The sequence below is a fragment of the Malus sylvestris genome, chromosome 12 (genome assembly GCF_916048215.2).
Source record: "Malus sylvestris chromosome 12, drMalSylv7.2, whole genome shotgun sequence".
In the NCBI taxonomy this organism is placed as follows: domain Eukaryota; kingdom Viridiplantae; phylum Streptophyta; class Magnoliopsida; order Rosales; family Rosaceae; genus Malus; species Malus sylvestris.
In genome coordinates, this window is record NC_062271.1 from 26726551 (window position 1) to 26754005 (window position 27455).

Here is a 27455-nt window from a genome sequence, read left to right on the forward strand (position 1 = left end):
TTTCAATCGAAAACAGCAACAAGATAATTGCTGTAAAAATTTATTCATCGTATCAACTTTTCACGCTTACATATGTTTTTGCTGAAATTCTTTAGAACTAAAATATAAATCTGCGTACGATAAAACTTTGTTGTCTCTAAATCATATTTACATCCCCGCTTAAGAAGCTTGGCTTTTTATATAAAAGGAAAAAACAAAGCTTCATGGATTTTTTCGGAATTAAAAAAAAGGGAAAAAAGGAAGGGAAAAAACGATAAGCGTACGTGGGAATTTTGGAGAGACAACAAGAGATCGACGAGATGACAGATTCAGACCCAGAACAAAAACAAAAAAAAAAGAGATTTTGAGCAGAGAATTTATGGAGGAGGAGGGGATGTGAATCCACCAAGGGGGAAAAGGTGGGTGACGAAGTTAGAAAAGTTTTTATCTTTTACCGCCTTGACGTCCCGTACATCTGGTCAAGCAAGATGACGAGGGACATGGCCACCGACGTGTCCATATCGGGCTGCACGATGAGGCTGAAGACGTCGACTCCCAACGCTACTCCACCCACCGCCTCCTTCCTCTTGATCTCGGCCACCCTCCTCCTCTTGCTGTCGTACACCGCGCAGCACCGCTGCGCGTACGACCCTTCCATCTGATAAAATACCGCGTTCTTGTTGTCGTAATTTTTCGACGCGTCACTACCTTTGCGGCTGTTGGCGGAGGTCACGTGCGCCAAGCACTTGTTCTTGAGGATGTTCACGTGCTTGGTCGCGCAGAACCGCGGATTCTCCGTGGTTTCTCCGTCGTACACCACCCAGTTGTCTCCCAAGCTCAGCCGCTGATATAACACGTACAAAAATTATGCACAACCATCAGCAACCAAACAAAGAAAACCAGCAAAATGTACGTAACACTAATTTACTGTCGCCCATAACGTTATAATTGCGAGTATATATACCTTGCGACGGATGGTGAGGAGAGGCTTGCCGGCGGCGTCCATGAGGACGATCTCGCCCTTATGGCCGGCCAAGTAATTATCAACCCTAAAGACCAGATTCCCCTTGGAGTCGAACACTGTGAACCCATTGCAGTTCAGCAGCAAAGACTTCTTCCACACCGTGAGGACCGTCGCGGTTTCGTCGTCGGAGCCGGAACTGTTGAGCCTCTGAGGCTCGTAGGCGGGGACAATATTGGCATTTGCACTGTTTGGGTACACCTTTGTCATCCCTGACCTTCCAGAAATATGAAGCAAGTAATAGCAGAAGGCAGGTAATTTTTATTTTTTTTTGGGTGGTTGTGTGAGTAAGTTGAAGAACAAGCGAGGATTTATATATATACCCAGAAAAGTAGATTCGGGGGTGGGGGTAACGGGTTGTGTGGTGAGAAATTTGCGTGGTGCAAATTAAATGAGCGTATCATAAGAGTTGAACTCGCAGGATGCGCACCCATCCATTAAAGCACCGTCGTTTTGGGGTTAAAAAGTCCTACCGCGAGTGCGCCACCGAGGTGTGACGTCACAAACTTTATGAACCAGACAGGAGAAAAAACAAAAAAAAAAAGCATTGAAAATATAAAATAGAAAAAATGAAGGGATGGGATGAGAAAGGTGGCTGATCTATTGTCTTTCTACCGTCCGATGCAAATTTATAAGGAACAAATTTTTATTATATACTTTTCTAATTTGGTCAGTGCAGGCCTAATCCTTACTTCTAAGCCAATGTAAAATTCTTGCAATTACTTCATTTTACAAGTTTTGGTAAATAAAAATAATATATTTGTCTGGATTTCGACCGTTTGTGGTGGAAAGGAGGGACACCTGTCCCTTTGTTCCCCGAAGGGCTGGAGATATTTCTGTACTTCTTAGACCTAACAAAGTGTTGTTTTTATGTTATCATTGTCGTATTAATGAGTCGTTTAGTTTCAAACTTATTATCCTAACAGATTTTTAATAAGTCACTCGATAATGATTTGATTTATTGAGAGGTCATGTTGTTTTGTGTTCAGATAACTGGTCATGCAAGATACTCACAGGCTTAATGTTCAGCCCTGGAAAAAGGATCATGTTTATGTTGTTTCATGTCATACACCATATTTTATCGGATTCTTAACAGGTTACCCGATAATGATCCGGCTTACTAATGGGTTGACCCTAAAATTATTATTTTTGTGCCTTTTCATGTCGTGTTAATGAGTCATGCAAGAAATCATCAAACTTATTCATAGTTATTTCTTAATTTATCATCTTTAATTTTCTTAATCATGCAAGTAATTAGTTTTAATTTTTTTTTGGAGTTCAATGATATATATTTATACTAAGAAGATGGGAAAATTCGGCTAAATCACACAATAAGTAACCTAATTTGATATTGAATTCGTTATCTATAAGAGATTTGAACCTAGACTTTTAATTAGTTTAATCGGAGTGATAAGGATGCTATTTTTTTAATTTATTTTGTGGAAGATAGGGATGCTATTGGCTAGGGCGGTTTGTGCAGACTCCCTTACCCAATTAAGAAGTGGAAGACCTCTGACTTTTTCTGTAATAAATTATTTATTTATTTGAAGAAGATATAATTGAAAAATCAAGAGATTCAATAGACAAACTTTTGCGTATGTCAGAGCTAGGTTGGTTTGTTCCGATTCTATTTGGGCATCCATTTCCCCAGTGCGATGGTCCCCAAAAATTATAAGAAAAAGGGAAATTAAACTCCAATGATTCTAGAAGAATTTTTTTATTGTAATAGAAATACGATTGAGTACACCAAGTGTTATAATATAAATGGTTAAAATTTCTGTTTTCAAATATCCAACTAATTATATTATAATATTTCAGTGTATCGTGCCGTATTTCCGACACATTGAAAAATCTCTCTGGTTTCGGATAACTTCTTTCTTTCTTTCTTGCATGATTGCATCCACAATTTATTTTCATGTCCTTCTTCGTAAGTAAGTTTACCTGTATCTGAGATAAACTTAAAGTACTCTGCCTATATCATACGTACGACAAATCTTACAAAAGTATGAGATTTAATTATTTTGATATCATTTTATTGGGTTTGTCTTTGTCCTTAGTAATTCGAACTACCAAGTAAATTCACCATTTAATTTTTAAAAGTATATTCACCGTTTATTTTTCCAAACTACCGAGTTTGCTGAATAAAACTTGCAGTCTTACCGTAAGTTTTGTATAGGTTGGGATCCAAACCTACTCCGCCTCCCTATTTACAAAATCTTTAATTAAACAAAAATTGTTCAAATCGTAAATATTACGTTTGTACACAAAAACTGACGTCAGTTAACATTTTTTCCTACAACATGCAAGTTTTCCTAATTTATTAGGCAATATTTTTGTTTGCTGTTGGAGCAACCGAGCAAGTAGAAATTAAGTTATTTATTTACTGTTGTGATGATAAAAGAGAGTGGTAAGCTATATAATTTATACTATTACTGCGCTTTCTATATCGTTGTTGGCGGTCTTATAATTTTTTTAATAATCCAATGCAATTCAAGACTGTATGCAATGGAAGTTTTGGAACCGCTACGGGTTGGTCTAGTGGTTAGAAATAAATTATACGTCCGTATTTCACACGGCATGTCTTGAATTTGATTTCCGACGCTAATGAATCACATGATGGTGGTTAGAGGAGGAGTCACATGATGATGGTTAGAGAAGGTTGAAATGCTTTTATGAGTTTTCTCGATTCCTGGAAAGATGAATTGTCATAGCTAAAGCCACCAACATGCCCTTTTTTATAAAAAGAAAAGAAGACGGCATGCAATGGGATATCTCACCAGTTTTTTTTCCCAACCAATCTCACAAAACATTGAATTCATTTAACCAAAAGACCGGGGGCTGCCCATGGCCCCATGCAAGAGATTTGTAGACCAACACCAAAACTCTTCCTGATTCCTAAAAAGGTCACCTAACAAGCATTGAAACCATCCGCTAGCTACTAGCTTAGCTAGGATATATAAAGATCATGTTGGAAAATATTAGTATTTTGGTTTATTTGAATGTTTGGTTTTATGTGCTTAGCCCGTTAGAATTAGGTTTTGTTAGAGATTAGGGTTAGTTTATTATAAATATGATGCTTTGTTATTCATTAGAGAACAAGTTAGCTACAATGTAGTCTCTTAGGGGTTTGTAGCCGTTTCGGCATTCTCAGTTTATTTAATAATATTCTTATTTTGTTAGTCTTGTTCGTTGCGCAATCTGATATTCAACTTGGTATCAGAGCAGGTTTGATCCTTCGGGATTTAATCTGCTTCGGGTTGTTATCTCTTTGCTCATTTCCATTGTCGTTCATGTTCAGATTGTTATAGTTGGTATTGATTGTTTGCAAGAGAAAAAAATTGTTCATTCGTTTTTTGTCCCGTGACTCTGCTTCTACACCTTTGAACACTGCAGCCTGCAGGAGTATCTGCAAGTCTGTATTGCTGCAAAGGAAAAAAAAATAAAAATAAAATTTGGTTGGATTTTTTGTTTGTTTGTTCGGAAGTTGGCACCGACATTGGTATTGGCATCGGCATTGGCATTGGTATTGGCATCGGCATCGGCATTGGAATTTGGAAGCTTGCATCCATATCTGCTTGTTGGCAAACTCATGTCGTGTACCGCCATGAGTTTGACCGGGGGGTGGGGGGTGTTGGAAAATATTAGTATTTTGGTTTATTTGAATGTTTGGTTTTATGGGCTTAGTCCGTTAGAATTAGGTTTTGTTAGAGATTAGGGTTAGTTTATTATAAATAGGGTGCTTTGTTATTCATTAGAGAACAAGTTAGCCACAATGTAGTCTTTTAGGGTTTTGTAGCCGTTTCGGCATTCTCAGTTTGTTTAATAATATTCTTATTTTGTTAGTATTGTTCGTTGTGCACTCTGATATTTACGTAGGATGAAAACTACAAATAGGTCCCAACAATAAGATAGAAACATACCTACAATAGAATTATTATTGTGACGGTATCTAAAGTGAATTACATATGTTATGCATTTTAACTACTCAAAAAGTAGGATAAACGACTATTTTCAAAAAAGAAATAGAGTACTAAACCTAACAGACATCATCATGATTTCTAAATATCAATATATGATCAGTGACGGTGTCAGAAGTTTATTAAGAGACACGATGATTAACTAAAGAAGCTTATAACCTCACAACCTCCAACTAGGGATGTGCAACGGTTATGGCAGACGGATAACCGTGATTATTTACCCATAACCATTTATGTTCATACCCACATAACAGTTTACCTGTTGGGTAATTGCATAAATGGTTATACCTATACCCATAACCGTTTAAAAACAGTTAACCATACACATAACCGTATATCCATTTAACCATAACCGTTTATCCATTTAACCATAACCATTTACCCATTTATCTTTTTTTTACCCAATTACCCATTTTTTCACCCGTCTACATGTTTCTTTTTTAACAACTTGAAAATTACAAAAGAAAATTTTGTCATCCTTTCGTTTTCTGACAATTAAACATCGTTATAGGCACATTTTAGCATGCATTTCCCTATTTTATTCATTTAAGTCCTCATACAATTCCAATAATTGAAATAATAATTTACGAACGATATTTTTCTGCTACACCCAAGCACAAAAACAATATTACAAAAATAATAGTTTGCAACCGTGCAAAGCAGTACCGTCTAATGGGCATACACAACAGTTGGACCACAAAGTTACATATATTGCTCTCTGCATAATCTTTTCGGTTTTCGATTCAAACATATGGGCATGTCAAGCGCATTGGACGCATTATCCGACCAGTTGATCTTTCCATAAGCATTTCCCTATTATTTTTGTGCTTTGCGTCGGAGATGAGAGAGAGAGCAGCGAGGAGGGAGAGATGAGTGGGGGACGGGGAGTTTGAGACTCTAAGTCTAGCAGAGAGATTGAAAATTTAGGGGTTTTAATTGTTTTTTTTTAATTTTACATATATTAAATTAAATGGGTAAATGGATAACTGTTATAACAGCGGATAATACTCATAACCGTGAACTTTAAATGGATAGGTAACCGCGGTTACCCAAATCCATAGGTATTTTGCCCATCCCTACCTCCAACTATCATGCCCCACAATCCTTAGGGGTCAAGAGTCGAGAATGAACATTGAACAAGATTAGTAAACCAAAGGGCATAGTCAATAGGGCCATTTAAACACATCGACCCCTTTCTCTCATTTGCTTAAAATATCTGATATTATGTGGGATTTAAGCATAGCCCGACCCTGATGCTATGTGTAATTTGCTTAAAATATCGCAAAACAAAAAATAATGAAAAACAAAGAATATCCATTAGAATTGCGCAATATTTTCATAAAATATCGCTACAATATCATTTCATTGCATGAAACAACAACTTCACATTTTGAAGACCCCAACCGATGAATTATCACTGGATTCCATTCTCTCTATCTCTGATTTGCTTAAGATATCCGATACTATGTGTGATTTAAGCATAGCCCAACCCTAATACTATGTGTAATTTGCTTAAAATATTGTCACAAAAAATAATGAAAAACAAAGAATATTCATTAAAATTGCGCATCATTTTCATGAAATATCGCTATAATATCATTTCGTATGAAACAACGACAACACATTTTGAAGAGCCCAACCGATGAATTATCACTGGATTCCCTGAATTCCATTTCCAACACCAGAAGACAAGAACACATGGCTGTGGGGACTGCCCATCAATATTCCACACAGTAGAAAGTTAGAAACCGTGTTTAGAATGGGTAGCTGGCTGAGGTCGGGGATTGTACCAATTAGCAAGTTTGGTGATCACTGCAAAAAGGAAATATTTTTGTTCACCACCTTTAAGTAATGACGATGCTAAAATCAACATGAGTAAACCTTCGAAAATAACCATTCTATTTTTTATAAGAATTTTATTTGTTGTTAGTACAACTAGCCCCAAGTCTTCCCGCCAAACAAAATTTCATTTCCGACAAAACTTGAGACTTTTTTCGAGGACATTATGTGCATCGGTAATAAAATTTTGTTTCGTGTCATGTTACCGATGATCCATATTTTATGGTTGCAAAAAGTGCTTTTTACGACGGTTTCTTTGTGCCATCGGAAAATCTTCATCGGTAATGACTGCTTTTTGTAGTATGAGTTTAAATTTTGAAATCTGTATAGCGGATAGACATAAATTTTACAAATTTAAATTCATTTAACGTTAACGATAATAAATAAGATGGTGAGTGAAATGTATTTACATGATGATATGGATAGAATGCATAAAAGGCGTTGAAATTGATACAAAAAAGGAGGTGGAAACAGAGGAAAACATGCTCACGCTGAAAAGGACATGCGCATTTGTATGGTGTGTGTGGTGGTGGGAGGGTTGGGGCTTTCAAGTGAAAGGAACCCAATATTCGAATTCCAATTCCTCCACTTCCACCAATTATTTTACCAAATAACACCATGAATCAATGATAAAATTCCGATCCCAAAAAATATGAAATGGATTCTTTAATTCCATTCCAAAACATAAATCAACCTCTCAACGACCAATAGCCTTGTATTTATGCCAAAAAAATCTACCTTTTCTTGATTGCCCTTTTGCTTATATGCTTTCTGCACTTGGACAAGGATCGACTTGTATACGTGATACATATTCCTTTGTTTCTATGACATGTTTGTAGCACAAGTATAAGGGTAAGTGATTTTTGTACTCTTTCGGTTTTCTCCTACATTTTTTTCCGCTCTAGCTTTGAAATAGATTAAATCAAAGAAAAATTAACATGCAAGAGAAAAAGAAAGAATTCATCAAGATAATTAGGAGTCTGAGAATCACGACCTACTGGAGTAGAAATATGTTTGTACATAAAGTTGAATTAAAAAAGTTCAATTAAACCTTTGGAGGTGTTCAAGTAGTGAAGGTGAATGAGGAAATATGGTCATATCAAATATATCAAATTAGGTCAGAGGTCGATTTTCTCTTTACAAAAAGCAATTAAAGAGAATACCTAGCCTAGGGTTGGCAATGGTTTGTGTTATGATTTACCCTTTTATATGTCAATCAACATGTTCATTGTTGCACCGAAAGATAGAACTGGGAGCTACTATTGACACTAAGTCGCATGCGCTCCTCGCTAATCAAATAAATAGAAATGAAAGAGTGAATATTTTAGTGCTAACAATCATCCTCTAGCACAAATAACTCATACTATTCAACAAAAAAAAACGATAAAACTAAAATAACTGGTACTCATGCTAACAACTCATTAGATTATTGAACATTGTTAGTTTTTTTAGTACAAATTATTACAATTTAAACTACATTAGTTGTGTTCGAATTTGCCACTCCTACCATGTCCTAACCCTAGATCTCCATACCAATGGATGGACATCCATATATTCAAATTCAATTGTCACATATCATAAATGCACAGAGACTATCTCATAACTACGAGGTTCTCTATATCTTGGATCATACAAAATCACAAAAAATAACAGCTCCAAGATTATACTTAATTGTTAAAGAGTAATGCTAGAAAGACTAAATTTATAGACAAAATTTTGTAAACTAAATGACATAGAAGTTGATGATTGAGTTATGACTTAAGCGTTGACAAACGTGCTCATTCCAGTTTGTGACACATAATTTACTTTGCAAATTATGCCTACAAATTTAGTTTTCATAGCATGACCCATTGTCAAATGCATAATTCATTCGATTTTCTTATTCAATTCATTTGATCCAATAATATAAAATTAAAAGATGTGTGTGTGAAGTAAAAAAATGTGTGCGATAACATTTAATTACCGTATTATTTTTGTAACAAGAAGAGTAAATCCCAAGGTTATACATACTATTTATACACATTTCATGTGCTAACCCAAATGGAAAACTCTGTAGAAGATGAACCACCAAGGGAAAATATCAGACCGACAGGATGATAATCTTTATATATAAAGTCAAGGGCCTAACAAACACTGTTTATTTTGGTGTCACAAGATTCACAAAAAATAAATGGACAAAAATGTCTCTCAAACAAAAAACTTCAAAAACAACCCAAAATAATGCAGTATATGTGGACAAAAATGCCCTCAAACAAAAAACTTCAAAAGCAACCCAAAATAATGCATCAAATGTGGCAAGAGTATTTTTGTCATTTTAATAGTGTTTTTTTAATAATTATTATTTTTGTACCGTTTTTGTTTATTTATTTATTTTAATAATTAGTATCTCACAATAGGATAGTAATAATATGATTCAATTAGTTGTTCATTAAATATTATTTTATCTATTTTCAAACACGTACAAAACATCTTAAGAGGCATGTAATGCTAGTTATAAAAAAATGTCTTTTGCATGCGGATAATAATGTGATTGAATTAGTTGTCAAATGTTTTTTTTAACAAATAATATTATCTACACTAAGGGGGAGGGGGTGTGCTTAGCCTGATAATGGACTAACAATAATGTGATTCAATCAGTTGTTTATTAAATATTATTTTCTCTATTCTTAATATAAATTCAATAAAGAGTGATTTTATTATGTGAATTTAACTGTTTTAATTGGTTTATGAGAGGTTTCTTCTAACATGATATGAGATTATTCATTTACTTTAAATATTTGACTTTCTTTTTGTCAATTTACATATAAACATGTAAGTCGCGCGTAATTAAAAAAACAAAAAAAAAACGTTTGTTAGCTTTAGAACTTGCGGCCGCTCATGTTTCATATGGTCCAAAAGGTCCAGCCGACTCGAACAGCAACGTGCAGCAGCCAAACTACAACGCACAATGATCCGGTGGAGACGGGTCTAGGGTTTGAGTCAATTTTAAAGGAAGACAGTATCAATCTGCATGTGCTGAGAAGGACTGCTGGACTAATTAGTCCGTTACGCGTAGGAGATGAGAGAGTATGTTTAGATTCAGTCACTTCAGTCCCTTGTCCTGAATGAGAAATGTTATGACGTCGACTTTTCCTAATTATTCCAATCCCAAGCAAAACTGCCATCTGCCAAACAACTAATAAGCTCTTAAACACCCTGTCGACATCTGCAACAAGGCTTCGAGCACAAAGGTGCCCTTAGACACGTAGAAATATATATATATATATATATATACGCGCGGCCACAAGCACACAGACAAGTACTATGTACTTTTTAGGTGGAAGTAAGAACACAAAGCATGGAAGACCAACTGTAACATTTTGAGCATTAATTTTTAGGAAAAATTAATAAAAAGAGTTTGAAAATTTTGAGTTTTAACTATAAGGACAAAATAAAGGATAAAGTGAATACTATCAAGATTGACTTTTTAATGTAAAAATTTGGTTTTTCGTTAAAATAAACAGTACCGATAACTTTTCGTTAAAGTTCTCTAATTTTTATTGATCCCTACTATCTTCAAAAATCAGCTGTGTGAAAACTCTCTTCCTACAGTCCAAATCTTGGCATTGAATTGCTTTTAAGAAGCGATTTTTGAACTCCTCTTTTTTCCGCATGCATTGCTATCTCTTGGACAAAATTAAATAAATCAAATGAGAGTCAAAGAAGAAAAACTAAAAAGGAGAAAATGAAAATGTGAAAACACTCTTAATATTCGTCATGGCTGTTTGAACTTAAAATAAAGTTCGGCATGTCCAAAAAGCCCAACTGCCTTTATTTCGCTCAAATTCTATGTGGGTATTTATTTTTAATAGAAATGCACAGTGAACAGGTCTAAGAGGTTTCAAAAGTGCTTTCCACGTTGCATTGCGAGGAACCAGGATCCTCTTCCTAGGGATCCTAGGGATCCTAAGGATCCCGCAATCATGTCCGTTCATCGTATATCGTGCGGTCAGAAATTATTTAAAATTTAAATTTTAAAATTCAAATATAAATAGTACCTAACGAAAACTGACCGCACGATATAAAATGAACAGACAAGATTGCGGGATCCCTAGGATCCCTAGGAACTGCTCAGAAGAGGATCCTGGTTCCATTGCAAGCGGTAATCACGCTCTATAATTTAGTTAACCTAGTTGGTTTTTACAGAGAAAAAGTACTCTGTCATGGCATTTTGGTAGTTTTATTGAAGTAAAAAGCTCAAGTTGAGATGTAAATTCTTAGGACAAGGATTGTCTGGCCTTCCATTTTTCGTGCTCTCCTGTTTTGTGTGGTCACTGTTAAGCCACATTAATATTTTATATTATTTTTTTATAGAGATAATAAGACAAAAATGAATAGTAATATAAAATGTTGACGTGGTTTAACCGTGACCACACAAATAAGAAGGCACGGGAAGTGGGAGGGCAGACAATCCTTGTCCAAATTCTTATCCCTTGTCTAATATGACAACAACAAGTGGGAGAAGAGATAATTATTTGAGATGGAGAGGCTTAAACTAGAAGGAATGTTAGTTTTATACAAGGCAACAGTAAGACATAAGAAAAGTTACACTCAACTCTTACAACTAAAAAAACTTTTAAAGCTTTGCAGCCTACTTTCTTTCCAATCCCCTTCTAATTAAGCATCTTTGTACTTGTATTTATCCTTTTAATTAAGCATCTTTGTACTTGTATTTATGTTTTAGCTCTGCTACATTAAGAAAAGTTCATTTAAAGCACTTCTGCAGTTTGTATTTAGCTATCAACAACGTGCTCAACTGCTAAGGAAGTTTGCCCGATCCCTTATAATTTATATTTCTTTCAAGTTATTATTCTGTAGTTGGATATTTACTAAGTATTTAACATCATTTCCATTATGTTGTTTCACTTTCATAAAACTTTTAATGCATTTTTGTGATCAAACTTGCATAAAAACTACAAACTGAGTCAATCCAAGAGTTGGTCAGTTTGGGGTTATTATTTGGCATACATAAAAAAAATATTTAAGTTGCTTTTACAAACAATCCATAGAAAAGGATCTAACATGGATTATAACCCACCCATGACACATTCCATTGATTAGAAGCTTAGTTTTACTTGTGGTGCAACTTTTCATTCAAATAGCAATGTAACTCAACATTTTTATTGGTATTAGTCAACAGTAGCACTCCTAAAATCATAATCATCTATTTAAAGAGCCTGATGCCTTCCTTAAGGTATCGAAAGACACTTTGAAACTGACAAATGTTCACAACACTCGCAGAGGGAATTGTGTCACCAACAGTGGCTAACTAGTTCCCAGTTCCAAACAAACAAATTTAGAAAACGATGATTAAATGCATGCCAATCACATTAAGACATATATTGAGCCAGACACCAGATTTAAGATCCTTGCATGAATCATGAAATGGATTTGACTTGGTTAATGATCCAATTGTCATCTTACGCTCTTCTCTAACGTAAAAAGTAAAGAACGAAAGTCAAAGTGGATGACAGAATACTAATAACAACTCTCGAATTTAAAAGACATTATATTGTTTTTCTAAACTATGGATAGTTGGTAAACTTCGTAGCACTTAATTCTGCTCATGCACATTTCTATTTATTTGTATGCATTGATCATTCTTTGATTTTTCAATTTGAAGATCAGAAATGAACAGAATGTGTAAGGAGAAAAAATGATTATGCGGAATCACTTCCCTTATGTTTTTAGCCAGGCCGAAGCCAAAAAAAAAAAAAAAAAAAAAAAAAAAAAAAAAAAAAAAAGAAAAAGAAAGAGGAACAAAAGAGATCAACACAAAGAAAATAAAGAACTTAACTATTTTATTTAGATTCTTTTCTTTCCTTTTTTTGTTGGTCAAATCTTTTCCTTCCTTTTAGAAAACAGATTTTGTTTCTCTTCGTTCAACTATGACCTAGTTTGGGAGTGAGGTGCTTAAAAAAAAAACACCCATGAAAAAAAGTTGTGAGGGTTTTAGGTGTTTGGTAAACTGAAAAAAATGGCTTATTTTGGAAGCTGCTGTGAGAATAAGCTGAAATCAAAGGAAACAGCTGAAGCTGCTATTTGCAGCTTTGGAAAAATGGCTTTTTTTCAAAGCACACGGAGCTACAGTGCTTCTTTAATGAAAAGACCCACTATTTGACTGCTTTTTTTTTTCCAAAAGCACTTTTACAAAAAAGTTTACCAAACACTCTGCTGATTTATTTCACAGCCGCTTATTTTCACAGCACAGCCGCTTATTTTCACAGCAGCTTTTTTTTCAAAGCACAGCAATACCAAACCAGCCCTTATATCTTTCCTGTTACTCAATTCCAGTGCCAATTAGCATGCAAAAGGAGAAGGCTAATCCAAAATATCCCTATACATATACGTGTGTGTGTGTAAGTGAGGAGAAACACAAATATATTCGACTCTGTAGGACTGGCGATGTTGCAAATCATGAGAGCCAATATTGCTTGGTTGAAGAAGTTTAGACTGAGACGACGCGGGAAACACACCAACTTAACTGACTTACCTTTAGACATCCTCGTCAATATCCTTACGAGACTACCTGTAAAGTCACTTTATCGCATTCGACGTTCATCTAAGATCTTGAAGAACATAGTTGACGATCGACCAGTCTTTCCTTACACTTCACACACGGTTAGTTACTGCTACCAATGCTGTTTCTGAAGTACCTCAACTTATACTTATTAATAACATCGGCGTGACTTCTTTTGCGGCTGTACAATTATTCGAATACGATGGCAACTCCTCTTTGGAAAAGAGCAAACATGCAGTTGTCTCAGAGATTGGACTCACAGTCAATCCTTGGAGCAATCGACAATTTGTTTTCTGCAACTTGTTTTTCTTCACCGTTGAGAACTTATCAAAGTATGAAAGCCCGTACGCTGTCTTATTTGATCCTTTTAAGGGAGAAGTTCTGCCGCTACCAATGATTGACGTCCAAGATCCCAAAGAACGCTATGGTGTGTATGGTATGGGATTTGATCATTTAACCAGCACCCATAAAATTATTCGTGTTTCTGTAAATACCCAAAACAATATGGAGGCCCAAGTTCTTGTCTTGGGCACGAGCTCGTGGCGGAAGATACGCTCAGTTCCTCCTTATCTTTTAAGTACATCAACAAGCTTATTATCTGCAAATGGAGACATGCATTGGTTGATTCATCTGGTCGACGAATTCTCAAATAAAACGGAAAGTCATATAATTTCTTTCGACTCCAAGAAAGAGGAGTTCTATTGCACTCCACATCCTATTCAATCAACGCGGAATATGCACCTATTTATTCTGAGAGGATGTATGGCATTTATGGCCATCACAGGTACGGAGGTTGAGATATGGATGCTGAAAAACTATGAAAGAAAAGAGTGGATGCGTGAATACGCCATAGATCTTCGGGTTCATGGTCGTACACTCGAGGATTATTCGAGGATTGCTGGTTGTGGTCAGTGGGGGCATGGCATTTTTTTCTTAGATTCTCGCCGAAATGCATTGTTTTTCGATGTAAGATGTGATTCCATCAAAGATGTGACCTATCCAATGTTATGTCCTCGTCCTAGAAGCCCAGTGGTGAATATTGTGCCTAGTATTCACAGTTGTACTCCGGGTCTGATTTCCCTCAAACACTATGGCAATGTGATTGACCAAGAACAAATGTTGTTCGGTGTTAATAATATTTGGAATCCGGCGAGTTCAAATGGACTTAAAAAAAATGCTATTCAATCAGAAGAACATTACCGGAAGCGTAAATTTATCAACAAGAACATTCTTGAAGTAGAAGAAAGAGTAGGAAGAATTTTTTTGATAACTTTGGAGCTCCAATAATTAAGCTCCCAATTTTGTTAGATGTTATGTTGCTATATATTTTTACTGTTTTTCTTTGAATTTGCTTCAAATAATAGAAATATATAGATTATGTTGCACCGATACTTCAAATTTGGACAGGGGAGAGTACATGTGGATACGTACTTACACTGTGCAATACCTTTTGGATACTCTATTTGGAGTATCGTTGACTTTTTTGTGTTGTTGACAATCAGATACTTATAAGACCAAGATACTCCTTAAATTTGATCGAAGAATTTGGGTTGTTGTCATTTTTAAATTCCGTTGTTCTTCTAGGGTTGGTAGACTGATCGGGGCATTAACAAATGGATGTAGCCCCATAGGGCAAGGATAATCATTCCGGCTCTGAAAGAGGCGAGGACCAATCTCAAGAATAAAAAAGACTAGACACAATTGTATTTTATTGATGTTAAAAATAAACATTAATGTTTTACTCTTTTGTGATTTAACGTATATGATGAAATATGAACATATAAAATATATTTTAAATAACATATAGTATTTTATTTGACGTATCCTTACCTAATTTTTAAAATTTTACTGTATCGACACACAATATCGTACTGGATACCCCATCCGTATCCAAGTGCGTTCATGTTTGCCTGTGAGGAAGGTTAAAGCCAGGGAAACCGAATTTTTAAACAAAATTTACAAATAAAGTGATGTGTCATAATAGAAAATAAGCATGTTAATCAACATTCTCATCATTTTATTTACAAAATTTGATTTAGAAATTTGGTATTCTTAACATTACTGTGAGGAAAGGCTAATTTTATTATCCCTACCATGTGCGGATAAGTAGCTAGCCACTTTTTCCTGCAAGGTTAAAAGAAATTTTCAAGGTGAACACGCATTTCGTAATACAACTGTTTTTCTTTCTTTGTAATCGAAACTTCTCCGTACGTTTTGGGTTCAAAACTCCCATACGTCTCGGATTCAAAAATTTCCATGCATATCGAGTTTGAAATCCCTATGTGTCTCAGGTACAAAAGATCAACCAAAACGGCTCAACATGAAGAAAATAAAGAAAATAATATAAGGAAGGTTTCTTGATTCTTTTTTTATTTTTTGTTCTGTCCTTTTAGAAAACAGATTTTGTTCCTCTTCTTTCAACTGCGACAGAAATTATATCTTCCCTATTCCATCCCGATTTTCTTACCTTTCCTATTTCCGAATTCCCTTGCCAATGAGCATGCAAAAGGAGAAAGCTAATCCAAAATATCCCTATATATATGTGTGTGTGTGTGTGTAAACGAAGAAGAACACAAAGATATTTGACTCAGTAGGATTGGAGATGTTGGAAATCATGAGAGCCAATATTGCTTGGTTGAAGAAGCTTAGACTGAGACGACGCCGGAAGCACACCTTGTTAACTGACTTACCTTTCGAAATCCTCGTCAACATCTTTTCGAGACTGCCTGTAAAGTCACTTTATCACATTCGACGTTTGTCCAAGATCTTGAAGAACATAGTTGACGACCAGTCTTTCGTTACACTTCACACGCGGTTACTTACTGCTACCAATGCTGTTGCTGAAGTACCTCAACTTATACTTATTGATAACATCGGAATGGCTTCTTTAGCGGCAGTACAATTATTCGAATACGATGGCAACTCCTCCTTGAAAGAGAGAAAACATGCAATTGTCTCAGAGATTGGATTCGACAGTTTCAACGCTCCAATCGTTCAACAATTTGTTTTCTGCAACTTGTTTTGCCTTACAGTTGGGAACTTCTGCATCTTATTTGATCCTTTTAAGGGACAAGTTTTACCACTCCCGATGAGTGACGTCCAAGTTCCCGTAGAACTCCGTTATGATGTGTACGGTATGGGATTTGATGATTTAACCAGCACCCATAAAATTATTCGTGTTTCTGCAGATATGCAGAACAATATCGTGGCCCAAGTTCTTGTCTTGGGCACAAGCTCGTGGCGGAAGATACGCTCAGTTCCTCCTTATGATTTAAGCTCAACAAATTTATCTGTAAACGGAGACATGCATTGGTTGCTTCAACGGATCGACAATTACTTAACTAAAAGAGAGAGCCGTATAACTTCTTTCGACTTCAAGAAAGAGGAGTTCTATTGCACTCCCCATCCTATTCAAACAAGGTGGAATATGCATCTATTTATTCTGAGAGGCTGTATGGCGTTTATGGCCGTCACAGGTACGCATGTTGAGATATGGACGCTAAAAAATTATGAAAAAAAAGAGTGGACGCTTGAATACGCCATAGATCTTCGGGTTAATGGTCATACGCTGAGGGATTATTCGTGGATTGCTGGTTGTGGTCAGTGGGAGCATGGCATTTTTTTCTTGGATTCTGACGACAGTGCATTGTTTTTCGACGTAAGATGTCATTCCATAAAACATGCAACATATCCAATGTTATTTCCGAGAGACCCGGTGGTGGCGAGTAACCCTAGTGTTCACGGTTGTACTCGGAGCTTGATTGCCCTCGAACACTATGGCAATGTGATTGACCAAGAACACGTCGTGTCGGGTATTTATTCGGAATCAGGCCAGTTTGAATGGACCTTCAAGAAAAATGTTATCCAACCTGAAGAACATTACTGGAAAGGAAAAACTTTCAAACGGATTGTGGAAACACTCTTGAAGCAGAAGTAGGAAGAATTTCTTTTTTCTTGAGAAGGTAGCACGAGGCCAAGGCTCCGAAAATGTCATCGGAACTCCTCCTTAAACAAATTTTCTTTTGAGCTTTTTATAAACTTAGAGCGTCAATAACAACTCACCTTTTTATTACATGTTATATTCACATTCCCTTTGAGTTTTGCACACCCAAAGTTATAACTTTCGGCGTACTCTACAGTGCAAAGTGCCGAGTGATAGATGAAGGGAAAAACGATCTCGAGATGGATAATTGATAACTTTATAGGACATTGATGGGATAATTTACAAACATTGCAATGCTAATACACATACAAAATCAACCCCAACGATCCATATAACGGAGTACGGTTTACGTAACAGCACTAACACAGCAGAGGTAAGATCAAAGGAAGTCAGCACGAGGAAAAATAAACACACGAAAAACATATCAGATTGCGCCAACGACCTATAAATATGAATTAACTGACCTATCGATGAACCACAGTCTACAGATGTAAAGATTTAAAGGGCAAAACGCAAGAATGAGCTTAAACATAGGCTGGAAATGCATGCTTCCATAAGAACTAATGCCGTTAGATATTTCATAAAATTCCAGGAAGATGTAAAAAAAAGCTCGGACCTACACAAGTTCAAAATTGAAATGAATTACAGACCTACACAAGTTCAATGTATGCCATGGGTGCATTGTCCCCTCGCCTTGGCAGAGTTCTGATGATTCTTGTATAGCCACCATTCCGCTCCCCATATCTGTCAGGTACCTCTGCAAACAAAGCATGGACAATCTGTTTCTCGTAGATGTATCCCAGTGCTTGTCTCCTCTTATGGAGAGATCCATCCTTGGCCAGTGTGATCATCTTGTCCACGTACTTCCTCATAGCACTTGCCCTTGCTCGAGTAGTTTTGATGCGTCCATGTTTAAGGAGCTGAGTTGTGAGGCCTCGAAGAAGTGCTTTCCTCTGGTCAGGAGGCCTGTTGAGCTTAGGAACTTTCCTGCCATGTCTCATGGCAGAAATACGACCACCATTATCAATGATGGTGAAGTTGTGTTCAAAACTCGTGGACCCTGCAAGACAGAAAAAAGCATTTGTGGGTCCTGCCAATAGACACCAACTGACAGAAAACATATCTATACAGAAACGTGACAGTTACAATCTCATGAAAGTAAGACAAACAAAATCCACAACGCAATGCAGAGTGGATTTCACGTTTCAGAAGTCCCAAAACCATCCAAACAGAAACTTCACAGTAAATAATCTCTGGAGTGACAGTAAGATAAACAAAATCCACAATGCAATGCAATGCAGTATGGATTTCCCACTTCAGAAGTCCCAAAACCATCTAAACATATCTAGACAGAAACGTGACATTAAATAACCTCTGGATGAAAGTAAGATACAAAATCCACAATGTAATGCAGTATGGATTTCCCGTTTCGGAAGTCCCAAAACCATCTAAATATATCTAAACAGAAATGTGACAGTAAAAAATGTCTGGATGAAAGTAAGATAAACGAAATCTACAATGCAATACAGTATGGATATCCCGTTTCGGAAGTCCCAAAACCATCTAAACATATCTAAACAGAAACGTGACAGTAAATAACCTCTGGATGAAAGTAAGATACAAAATCCACAATGTAATGCATTATGGATCTCCCGTTTCGGAAGTCCCAAAACCATCTAACTATATCTAAACAGAAACGTGACAGTAAATAACCTCTGGATGAAAGTAAGATACAAAATCCACAATGCAATGCAGTATGGATTTCCCGTTTCGGAAGTCCCAAAACCACCCGAACTACATCGTTGTCATAGAAGCTGAACACAATGTTGAAAATGAACACCAGAAGTCACTTAGGGCCCGTTTGATAACCATTTCATTTTTTGTGCTACAGATAGAGGAACAATATGTGGAGAAAGGAGGAGTGAAGAAGGGTAAAGGAACAATGTGTATGGAATGAAACAAAAATTGAAGACTGAATACCAAAATTTTAAATTGCTTTCCCTCCTCACTCCCACCACCTCCCTTCATCCTTCTCAATTCCTCATTTTTCACATAAACTTTCCCTCTATCTCTAGCACAAAAAACGTAAATGGCTGTCAACCGATGCCTTAGAAATTAAAAAATGTGTAGCTACAGAACAATTGAAGTACCGTGAAGAGAAGGAAAACTGAAAACATACAAAAATACCAAATTGAGCACAAATACAAGACTGAACTGAAATAACGCACAAAGATATGAAATTGAGCTGAAATAATGCACAAAGATACCAAACTGAACAGAACTAATGCACGAAGATACCACATTGAACAGAACTAATGCACATAGATACCACAGCGAGCTGAAACAATGAACAAAGATACATAATTTCCCAATGTAAAAGTCCCCAAACAATTTGAACTACATTCCGAAATCGGAACTCAACACAAATGAATTTTGAAAACTAGAGTTACTTTGGAGGAAGTATAAACAATGTTGCCGCGGATGCAATTAAACTGTTTTCTGAAGGAAATGAAAACTGAAAACATTCTAAGTAAAACAATTGAGCTAAATAATGCACAAAAATACTCAATTGAACTAAAATCATGCACAAATATACGAAATCGAAATGAAATAATCCAAAATATACCAAAAATGAAGAGGATAATGCAAAAAGATACCACATTGAGATGAAATAATGCAAAAAGATACATAATTGCACTCGAGAATACGAACCCAGTTGCCACCGTTGATAAAAACTGAAAATTCAGCAACAAAAGGAAACGGAAGTGACGGAGAAGAGAATGGTACCGGAGAGGCCGAGGGAGAGGAGCGGGTTCAGGGGAGAGAGACCCGAGAATGACCCGAATTGGAGATCGGGTTTGCGGAGTCCGACGCTGAGGCGCAGGCTCCGATGCCCGCACGTTGCCGAAGAAGAAGAAGAAGAAGAAGCGGTAGGAACGGTGAACCTCTCCGGCGGGGATGGCAGCGCCGCCTTCAGAGACGCCATGCTCCATCTGCTGGTTTCTGCTACTCCGGTAGCCGTCGCCAATGCCATTGTCATCGCCATTGCAAAACCATACAACAAAATCTCTGGTTCTGTTCCTCCTGTTTTGTCACTCCTTATCTGGATAACGCCTTCTGGGTTAGTGGGTAGGCCTCAGGGCCCAAAATTCAGTCTTTCAATTAGGGCCTTTTTCAACTTTTGCCCCAATAATTGATAAAGGAAGTGTGTCTTTAGAACTGCTTTGGGGAGTACTAAAAGCGTTATCTGACAATTAAAACGCTTCTTACCATGTTTAACATAAAAATTTGAAAGTGTTTATAGTTCATAGAATCGCATTTTGGAAAAGCACTTTCCAAATAGAAATACTTCCAAATATTTTTTCAATGTGTAACACTTGATTTTATAAAAGAAAAGTTTAACGTGTTTATGATAAAAGAAATTCTAAAAATAGAGCTTATGAATAAATTTTTTTCCAACAAAAGCATCACATATTATTATTATTTTTTTTAATAAACAATATTATCTTTTTAAGGGATGGGAGATTGGGCTTTAGGCGGAGAGATAATGTGGTAGCATATATCCTCTTTAGAAAAAGAAATTACTTAAATTAGAGACCTTGAAGTTATCAATCTGTATCGAACAAGTAATGATCTGGTAATAATTAAGATCTTCTTGATGGACTGTTCACTTATTCAATACATATACATGATTAAGCACACCTTTTTTATTAATTTTTTGTAAAAATAATATATAAACCATGATGAAAAAACACGATTGGAAAAAAAAAAAATGAACGATACTGATTATCACGAAGATATAACGAGAATTAATTCCTCACAACCTGGGGGACATAATTATTGGACAAGGCTTCTCTTGTAGCCCTTCGGTTCTTCAACTTGGGCCTTTCGAGCTTTTGCCCCAATTGGCAACAAAACGGATTCTGTCTGCTAGACATAATTGGAAAGAAAGCAATAAAAACCAACAGTGGTCCCCACAAACTGTTAAAACAGCGGAGGGGGAGAGAGAGAGAGAGAGAGATCCACAGCCACAGGTCCATCACCATCAAAGCTGCTCCCGTCACAGAGCGTAAGGAGAACCCAGATTTTAAAGCTTGCACCTTCAACCACCACTGAGACTTGCAGAAGGAACCCAGATTTTCTTTACCCTTTTTGCCCTGTAATTTTCTGATTAAAACCCCATAATTTGCTTTTTTGTCGGTTAAAAAATAGTGATTACTTACTAATTACAGTAGTTAATTAGTAAGTAATTAGCAGGTGAGGGGAGGAGGAGAAAAGCGAAAGCCGTTGAAGAATGAGACTCTGCACCACCAGCAGAGTCGGAGCAGCACAACAACTTCTGCTTTTACTGACTGCTTCTGCTGGAAGTGCTTTTTCTGCTACTTGTAACGGTCAAATTAAGTCAAGATGGGGAACTGCGGCACGAGGGAGGAATCAGCTGTGGTGACCAATGCTCAAGGTTGGTGCTTTGCTAGCTCCAGATACTTCAAAAGTCCAGATCTTTCTGCTTAAATCTTGGGATTTAATGATTTTTCAGCTTTTGGCTTATGGGGTTTGACTTATGGCTTTTTTTTTACTGAGCAGTTCAGCAGCTAAGCACTCTGGTGAAGAACGGCGGCGGCGAGAGGAAGCAGAATCACAGCCGTTCGATTTCAGATCTGATCGATCCTTCGACGCCACGCAACTTCGAGGACGCGCGGAAGAATGCGGTGCTGTACACGCACGTCATCGCCTTCACGCTCTTCGAGCTCGAGACCATCACTAAGAGCTTCCGCTCCGACTACATTTTGGGGGAAGGCGGCTTCGGAACGGTGTACAAGGGCTACATTGACGAGAACGTTCGGGTCGGATTGAAATCTCTGCCCGTCGCCGTCAAGGTCCTCAACAAGGAGGGCTTCCAGGGCCACCGCGAGTGGCTGACGGAGGTCAACTTCCTCGGCCAGCTCCGTCACCCCAATCTCGTGAAATTGATTGGATACTGCTGCGAGGACGATCACAGATTGCTGGTTTACGAGTTCATGTTCCGAGGGAGCCTCGAGAATCATCTTTTCCGGAGTAATTGAGCTCTTCATCTTTCGATTTTTCAGGTTTTGTGTGTTGGGTTTTGGTGATTTGGTGTTGCTAATTAGGGTTTTTGTGAACATTTTTAGAGGCAACTGTCCCATTGTCGTGGGGGACGAGGATGATGATTGCTCTGGGAGCTGCCAAGGGGCTTGCTTTTCTTCACAATGCCGAAAGGCCTGTGATTTATCGAGATTTCAAGACTTCGAATATCTTGCTGGATTCTGTAAGTTGTGTTTCTTGAGTTTGAAGATTCCTTATGCACAAGAAAATTAAGTGTTAATGATTGCATGCAAGCTCGAATTAGTCTCACTGATTGCATGTTGCAGGATTATGCTACCAAGCTTTCGGATTTCGGGCTTGCTAAAGCTGGACCTCAAGGGGATGAAACTCATGTATCTACTCGCGTTATGGGTACCTATGGATATGCAGCACCGGAGTATGTAATGACTGGTATGGCGTGTTCTTACATGTTCGAAATGCTTGAATTAGCTAATGTACTAGTTGGAACATGATGAATATGGATGGTTTTGATTGAATTAGTTGGGTGGGAAAGTGTCTTGATTTTTCTCGGGTAAAGATGAACAACATTTAGGTCAAGTAACTCCGAATTCTGATTGCTTCAGAAAAACTGCCTACTTGGGATGTTGGGTATCACCAGTGGTAATACCATGTCAGAAATACTGTGCTTGCTATGGAAGTAGTTGTCTTTCGACTTTCGTCCTTTCACTAGTGAAAGAAAGAGTCAGAATTTAGATTCATTGGTTTTTAAAGGGGTAGGCTGCACCTGGCTAGACACTTCCAAAGCAGGTTCTTGGAAGGGGAGATCTAGAGATTATCTTTTCTTGTGATAAACGTAAGAGGTTGTGATAAACCCCGATTTTACGTAGTACTGAATGCTTGGCTTCACTGCACTTTCTGTTTAGATCTTTTCATAAAATCTTGGCTTCTATATAGCAACTGAAAATTGATTTCATACATTCTTAGCAGCTCTATTGCAGTTTCTGGCCAGGTCTTTTCATAAATGCTTAGAGCTGTACTTAAATTCATGGATTCTTGTCAGCTTCAATGCACTTTCTGTTCAAATCTTTTCATAACTGCTAAAATTTCATTAAAAAGATAACAATGCATGAGCTGCAGAAATAGTCATTTTTTTGTTTAGATAGGAATCCCAAACCTTAAGGTGCAAATACGCATCAGTAATCAATTCTGACCGGGTTGATCTAAGATTAGAGCTCTCACTATGAGTACCCAATTCATATACATTTTATTATTGAAGTGATGACGAACCTGTTGATTTGACTCGAGAGTGTTGTTACGTCCGCTTACCCTGTTATTTATTCTCTGTAACTTGCTGATTCAAAGTATTTCCTGTGGTCCCTTTTCCACTTCAAAATTGTATATATGAGCTGATGAAGAAATGCTGACATTGGTTGCCCATGTGTTTAGTTTTCTTGCTCACATAATGTAAGGGTATTAATTTGTATGTTTTGTGCATTCTAATGTGATAATTTTCTGAATCAACTTCATGTGAAATGAGCAGGCCACCTGACTGCCAGGAGTGACGTATACAGCTTTGGAGTCGTTCTTCTTGAGCTTTTGACAGGAAGAAGATCTGTTGACAAGACGAGACCAAGCAAGGAGCAGAACCTGGTAGATTGGGCGCGGCCAAAACTGAACGACAAGAGAAAGTTGCTACAAATAATCGACCCTAGGTTGGAGAATCAGTACTCGGTCAGAGCAGCACAGAAGGCCTGCAGCTTGGCATACTACTGTCTCAGCCAAAACCCCAAAGCAAGGCCCTTAATGAGTGATGTAGTTGAAACTTTGGAACCTCTACAAAGTTGCAACGAAGCAAGTGACTCAACTGGCGGTCCATTTGCCATGACCAGAATCCCTGAGTACCGAACGCGTCACAGGTTTTCTAACAACGTAGGTCCGGGTGTTGTTTGTCGATCTCCCAACCCAAATTTATCGCCAGGAGGTCCTGCAGCGTGCAGAGTTAGATGAAAATGTCATCTGTATTGTATACTTGTTTGTACTTTGTATGAATTATCCCCCCAACCTTTTTTGCAATGACAGAATTTGCTTGTTATATATAGTATCGTTGTTGAGCATGAATCTCACATCGAAGGGAGGAGGGACGTTGGTACGTGTTTTCACATAAACAATGATAGTAAATCAAGAGCTGATCTAAACTATTATATATAATTAATGAGGAGGGAATTTTTTATGAGTATTAGGAATACAAGTCGGGGAGGAAGCCAGAAATTATGTTGAATAGGGCATCTCCAAACTATAAACTACCATTAAAATTAACAATTAAAATTTAAATTATGTTGAATAGGGCAACTCCAAACCATAAAGTAACATTAACATTAACAAATATGGTTAAATATTTGTACTACTCGTTAGTCTCGAATCTCGACTAACGAAGACAACCCATCAGTATCATCAAATACCACCTCTGTTTGTAACCATTTTATCATTTCATTTTGATCTCCCATCTGATTTCATAATTCTATAATTTCTTTCGGATCTGTGTATGTGTAATCATTAATCATTAATCTTGATCGGCCACAATGAGTTAGGGGTGAGGATCGAAGATCAGGAAGTACAAAGAGTGATCGCTTTCGCTACCTATGATCTATCTTGCAAAAGAACGGAGAATTAGGTGGAGACCTCAAGCATAGAATACAAGCTGGATGGATGAACTAGAGGAGTGCATTCAGCCTGTTGTGTAACCGCCGTATGTCATTGAAGCTCAAGGGAAAATTTTATAGGACGGCAATAAGGTCGGCGATGTTGTATGGCACAGAATTTTGGACGGTGAAGCATCAACACATACATAAAATGGGTGTAACGGAGATGAGGATGCTTCGTTGGATGTGTGGATATACGAGAAAAGATAAGATTAGGAATGAGGATATTCGAGGTAAAGTAGGAGCAGCCGAAATTGAAGGAAAGATAAGAGAAAATCGGTTACAGTGGTTTGGACATGTGCAAAGAAGGCCTACTGACGCTTCGGTTAGAAGATGCGACTACATGACAGAGATTCAAGGCCGAACGGGTAGAGGAAGACCTAGGAGCAGCCGAAATTGAAGGAAAGATTAGAGTACTTGGATCTAACGGAGGACATGACTCAGAACCGAGCGCAATGACGTTCTAAGATTCATATAGCCGACCCCACTTAGTGGGAAAAGGCTTTGTTGTTGCAGGGTGTTGTCAATATTAACAAGATTATGTTATTTCATTTAAGTGGGTTGTATTACTTAGCCATGTAGTACTACATGTAGATTTTTTTTCCTACAAAAAATTTTGAGTGGGGCATCTGTCCCCAATGAACCTATAATAGCTCCGTCCATGTGTAATGTATTATTTTACTTGTTATAATTAGAATGAATGACAATGTTGATATATCTTACTTCTAGTGTACGTATATTAACAAATAAAATAAATTCATGGGTTATAAATTAAATAGAATAGTAAGTCACATGGTTGTATTTTAACTACACATAAATTTCTCAACAAAAAAAGGAATTCAAATTTGTATACAAGAGAAGCAAGAACATTGCTCAACAAGAAGGAAACTAGACCTCTAGTTTCCTTATTTTATATCTTCCTATCTTTATGTTTACTTGTTTCATATGTGTTCTTTAAAATTTAAGTAACAGTAACCTTAAATTTCTTCTTTAAGAAAAACTTATCTTTGTTGCCAACCGACAAAAAATTAAGTCAAATCTTCACCACGATTAACATATACACCCAATTAACCCCAGATTCCATCACTGTCGACCATTTTCTTAAAACTTAGACTATATATACATAGGAAAAGTCTAAGAACCAAAGAAAATTAAAAAAATATATCCACTCTCATTGTCCCACTTCCCTTTTAACAAATCTCTTCCTCCACTCCTTCCCACCACACAAAGTTTCATTCTCCAATCATCTCTCTCTCTCTGGTGTGTATGCTTGGCTAGCTACCCGACATGGACGACGCCACAAACAGTAACACCATAAAGTTGGTGGTTTTCTTAATCTTCATCATGGGGCTGCTATTAACCGTTAACCCTGCATCAGCAACTGGTAAGTTAACTAATTATATATTTGAATTTCAGCAACAAATACTTAAGCTTAATTTATATATAATCGCATATATAATTACTCTTTTTATCATGCAGTAGAGACGTACGAGCCAAACCTAAACCAATCAACAACAACGGAAACATTTCATCCCGCCTGTTCGACGGAGTATAAGCTATTGATCGATGGCGTGACTAAAACTCATCACGATACACAAAGGCGGCGGCTAGCGCCGTATCAGCTATGCTTGCAGTGCAAGTGCTGCTCAGCCATCACCTGCATCTCCATGCCTTGCTGCTTCGGCATCAACTGCCAACTCCCCAACAAACCCTTTGGAGTTTGCGGTTTTGTCCCCAAGACTTGCAACTGCACCAATTGCACAACTCCTGCTTGATGCTATATATATATATATATATATATATATATATATATATATATATATATATATATATATATATTATAGCTAAGCTAGCTATATATTTAGGTCTCTCTTTCTCCTTGAAAATATATACATCTTCTGGTATATACTTGTGTATTAGATCTTAGCAAGCCCATATTTGAGTCACACTAGTTGCCTCTCACAAGCCAATCAGGTATTGTCATATGAGAAAGTTAGGATGTGTAATTATGTGTGATTGACTTATAGTGCAACAATAACACATTATAGGTAAATTTTCCGATTAGAGTGAGTGAAGGTAATAACATATAACAAATTCGAAATTTGAGAAGTGCACTCTGTTTTTTTCCTATATCTTTTACGTCTAGCCTATTAGATCTTTTCGCCGTCCGGCCAGTTACTTGAGTTCCGCAAGTACGGCGCTTGACTGGAGGAAGGGAAACATCACTACACAGATTTGAAATTAGGGTTTTGAGCCGATGGCTAAAATACAAATGATGACGTCCTTGCACTGTCTGAGGCTTCAGAGGGTAAAGATTATTATTCGATGTTTAGAAATCTTAAAACCAACAAGTTGTTGAGTGTGTTGGTAGGAA

The 27455-nt window shown here is 37.1% G+C and overlaps 5 protein-coding genes across 8 annotated transcripts; 3 read left to right on the top strand and 2 right to left on the bottom strand.

Moving 5' to 3' along the window:
* LOC126593929 (protein LURP-one-related 8-like) lies at positions 1-1331 on the bottom strand. The gene is made up of 2 exons (XM_050260099.1): positions 944-1331; positions 1-823 (listed from the first exon to the last, which is right to left on the bottom strand). Exons 1-2 carry the CDS (start codon positions 1208-1210, stop codon positions 431-433), a joined length of 660 nt encoding a protein of 219 aa, XP_050116056.1. The 5' UTR covers positions 1211-1331; the 3' UTR covers positions 1-430.
* Positions 1332-15989: 14658 nt separating this feature from the next.
* LOC126592310 (F-box/kelch-repeat protein At3g06240-like) lies at positions 15990-17312 on the top strand. Its single transcript, XM_050258011.1, has one exon. The coding sequence runs from the start codon at positions 15990-15992 to the stop codon at positions 17310-17312; it is 1323 nt and encodes a 440-aa protein (XP_050113968.1).
* Positions 17313-17849: 537 nt separating this feature from the next.
* On the bottom strand, positions 17850-20422 carry LOC126593381 (50S ribosomal protein L17, chloroplastic). The gene is made up of 2 exons (XM_050259433.1): positions 20106-20422; positions 17850-18378 (listed from the first exon to the last, which is right to left on the bottom strand). The coding sequence occupies exons 1-2, from the start codon at positions 20362-20364 to the stop codon at positions 17969-17971; spliced, it is 669 nt and encodes a 222-aa protein (XP_050115390.1). The 5' UTR covers positions 20365-20422; the 3' UTR covers positions 17850-17968.
* Positions 20423-21299: 877 nt separating this feature from the next.
* LOC126593380 (probable serine/threonine-protein kinase PBL8) lies at positions 21300-24476 on the top strand. Of its 3 annotated transcripts, none has more exons than XM_050259431.1 (6): positions 21300-21477; positions 21562-21777; positions 21903-22373; positions 22469-22605; positions 22709-22832; positions 23923-24476. In XM_050259431.1, the coding sequence occupies exons 2-6, from the start codon at positions 21726-21728 to the stop codon at positions 24387-24389; spliced, it is 1251 nt and encodes a 416-aa protein (XP_050115388.1). In that variant the 5' UTR covers positions 21300-21477; positions 21562-21725; the 3' UTR covers positions 24390-24476. The 3 variants fall into 3 exon arrangements, with proteins under 3 accessions (XP_050115388.1, XP_050115389.1, XP_050115387.1); XM_050259432.1 differs by having other exon boundaries at positions 21576-21777; XM_050259430.1 differs by having other exon boundaries at positions 21300-21777.
* Positions 24477-26246: 1770 nt separating this feature from the next.
* Positions 26247-27182, top strand: LOC126593843 (uncharacterized). 2 transcript variants are annotated; one of them, XM_050259985.1, is made up of 2 exons: positions 26247-26465; positions 26561-27182. In XM_050259985.1, the coding sequence occupies exons 1-2, from the start codon at positions 26369-26371 to the stop codon at positions 26854-26856; spliced, it is 393 nt and encodes a 130-aa protein (XP_050115942.1). In that variant the 5' UTR covers positions 26247-26368; the 3' UTR covers positions 26857-27182. The 2 variants fall into 2 exon arrangements, with proteins under 2 accessions (XP_050115942.1, XP_050115943.1); XM_050259986.1 differs by having other exon boundaries at positions 26564-27182.
* Positions 27183-27455: the final 273 nt, after the last annotated feature.

What these genes read in the sequence shown, in the direction of transcription:
- LOC126592310 (XM_050258011.1), top strand. Translation starts at nt 15,990, where the DNA reads ATGAGAGCCAATATTGCTTGGTTGAAGAAGCTTAGACTGAGACGACGC.
- LOC126593381 (XM_050259433.1), bottom strand. Translation starts at nt 20,364, where the DNA reads ATGGCGATGACAATGGCATTGGCGACGGCTACCGGAGTAGCAGAAACC. An exon ending in CCTCTCCCTCGGCCTCTCCG is followed by an intron (nt 18,379 to 20,105) that starts GTACCATTCTCT and finishes TCTGTCTTGCAG; the next exon opens with GGTCCACGAGTTTTGAACAC.
- LOC126593380 (XM_050259430.1), top strand. Translation starts at nt 21,726, where the DNA reads ATGGGGAACTGCGGCACGAGGGAGGAATCAGCTGTGGTGACCAATGCT. An exon ending in CGAGAATCATCTTTTCCGGA is followed by an intron (nt 22,374 to 22,468) that starts GTAATTGAGCTC and finishes GAACATTTTTAG; the next exon opens with AGGCAACTGTCCCATTGTCG. An exon ending in CGAATATCTTGCTGGATTCT is followed by an intron (nt 22,606 to 22,708) that starts GTAAGTTGTGTT and finishes TGCATGTTGCAG; the next exon opens with GATTATGCTACCAAGCTTTC.
- LOC126593843 (XM_050259985.1), top strand. Translation starts at nt 26,369, where the DNA reads ATGGACGACGCCACAAACAGTAACACCATAAAGTTGGTGGTTTTCTTA. An exon ending in TAACCCTGCATCAGCAACTG is followed by an intron (nt 26,466 to 26,560) that starts GTAAGTTAACTA and finishes TTTATCATGCAG; the next exon opens with TAGAGACGTACGAGCCAAAC.
- LOC126593929 (XM_050260099.1), bottom strand. Translation starts at nt 1,210, where the DNA reads ATGACAAAGGTGTACCCAAACAGTGCAAATGCCAATATTGTCCCCGCC. An exon ending in TCCTCACCATCCGTCGCAAG is followed by an intron (nt 824 to 943) that starts GTATATATACTC and finishes GTGTTATATCAG; the next exon opens with CGGCTGAGCTTGGGAGACAA.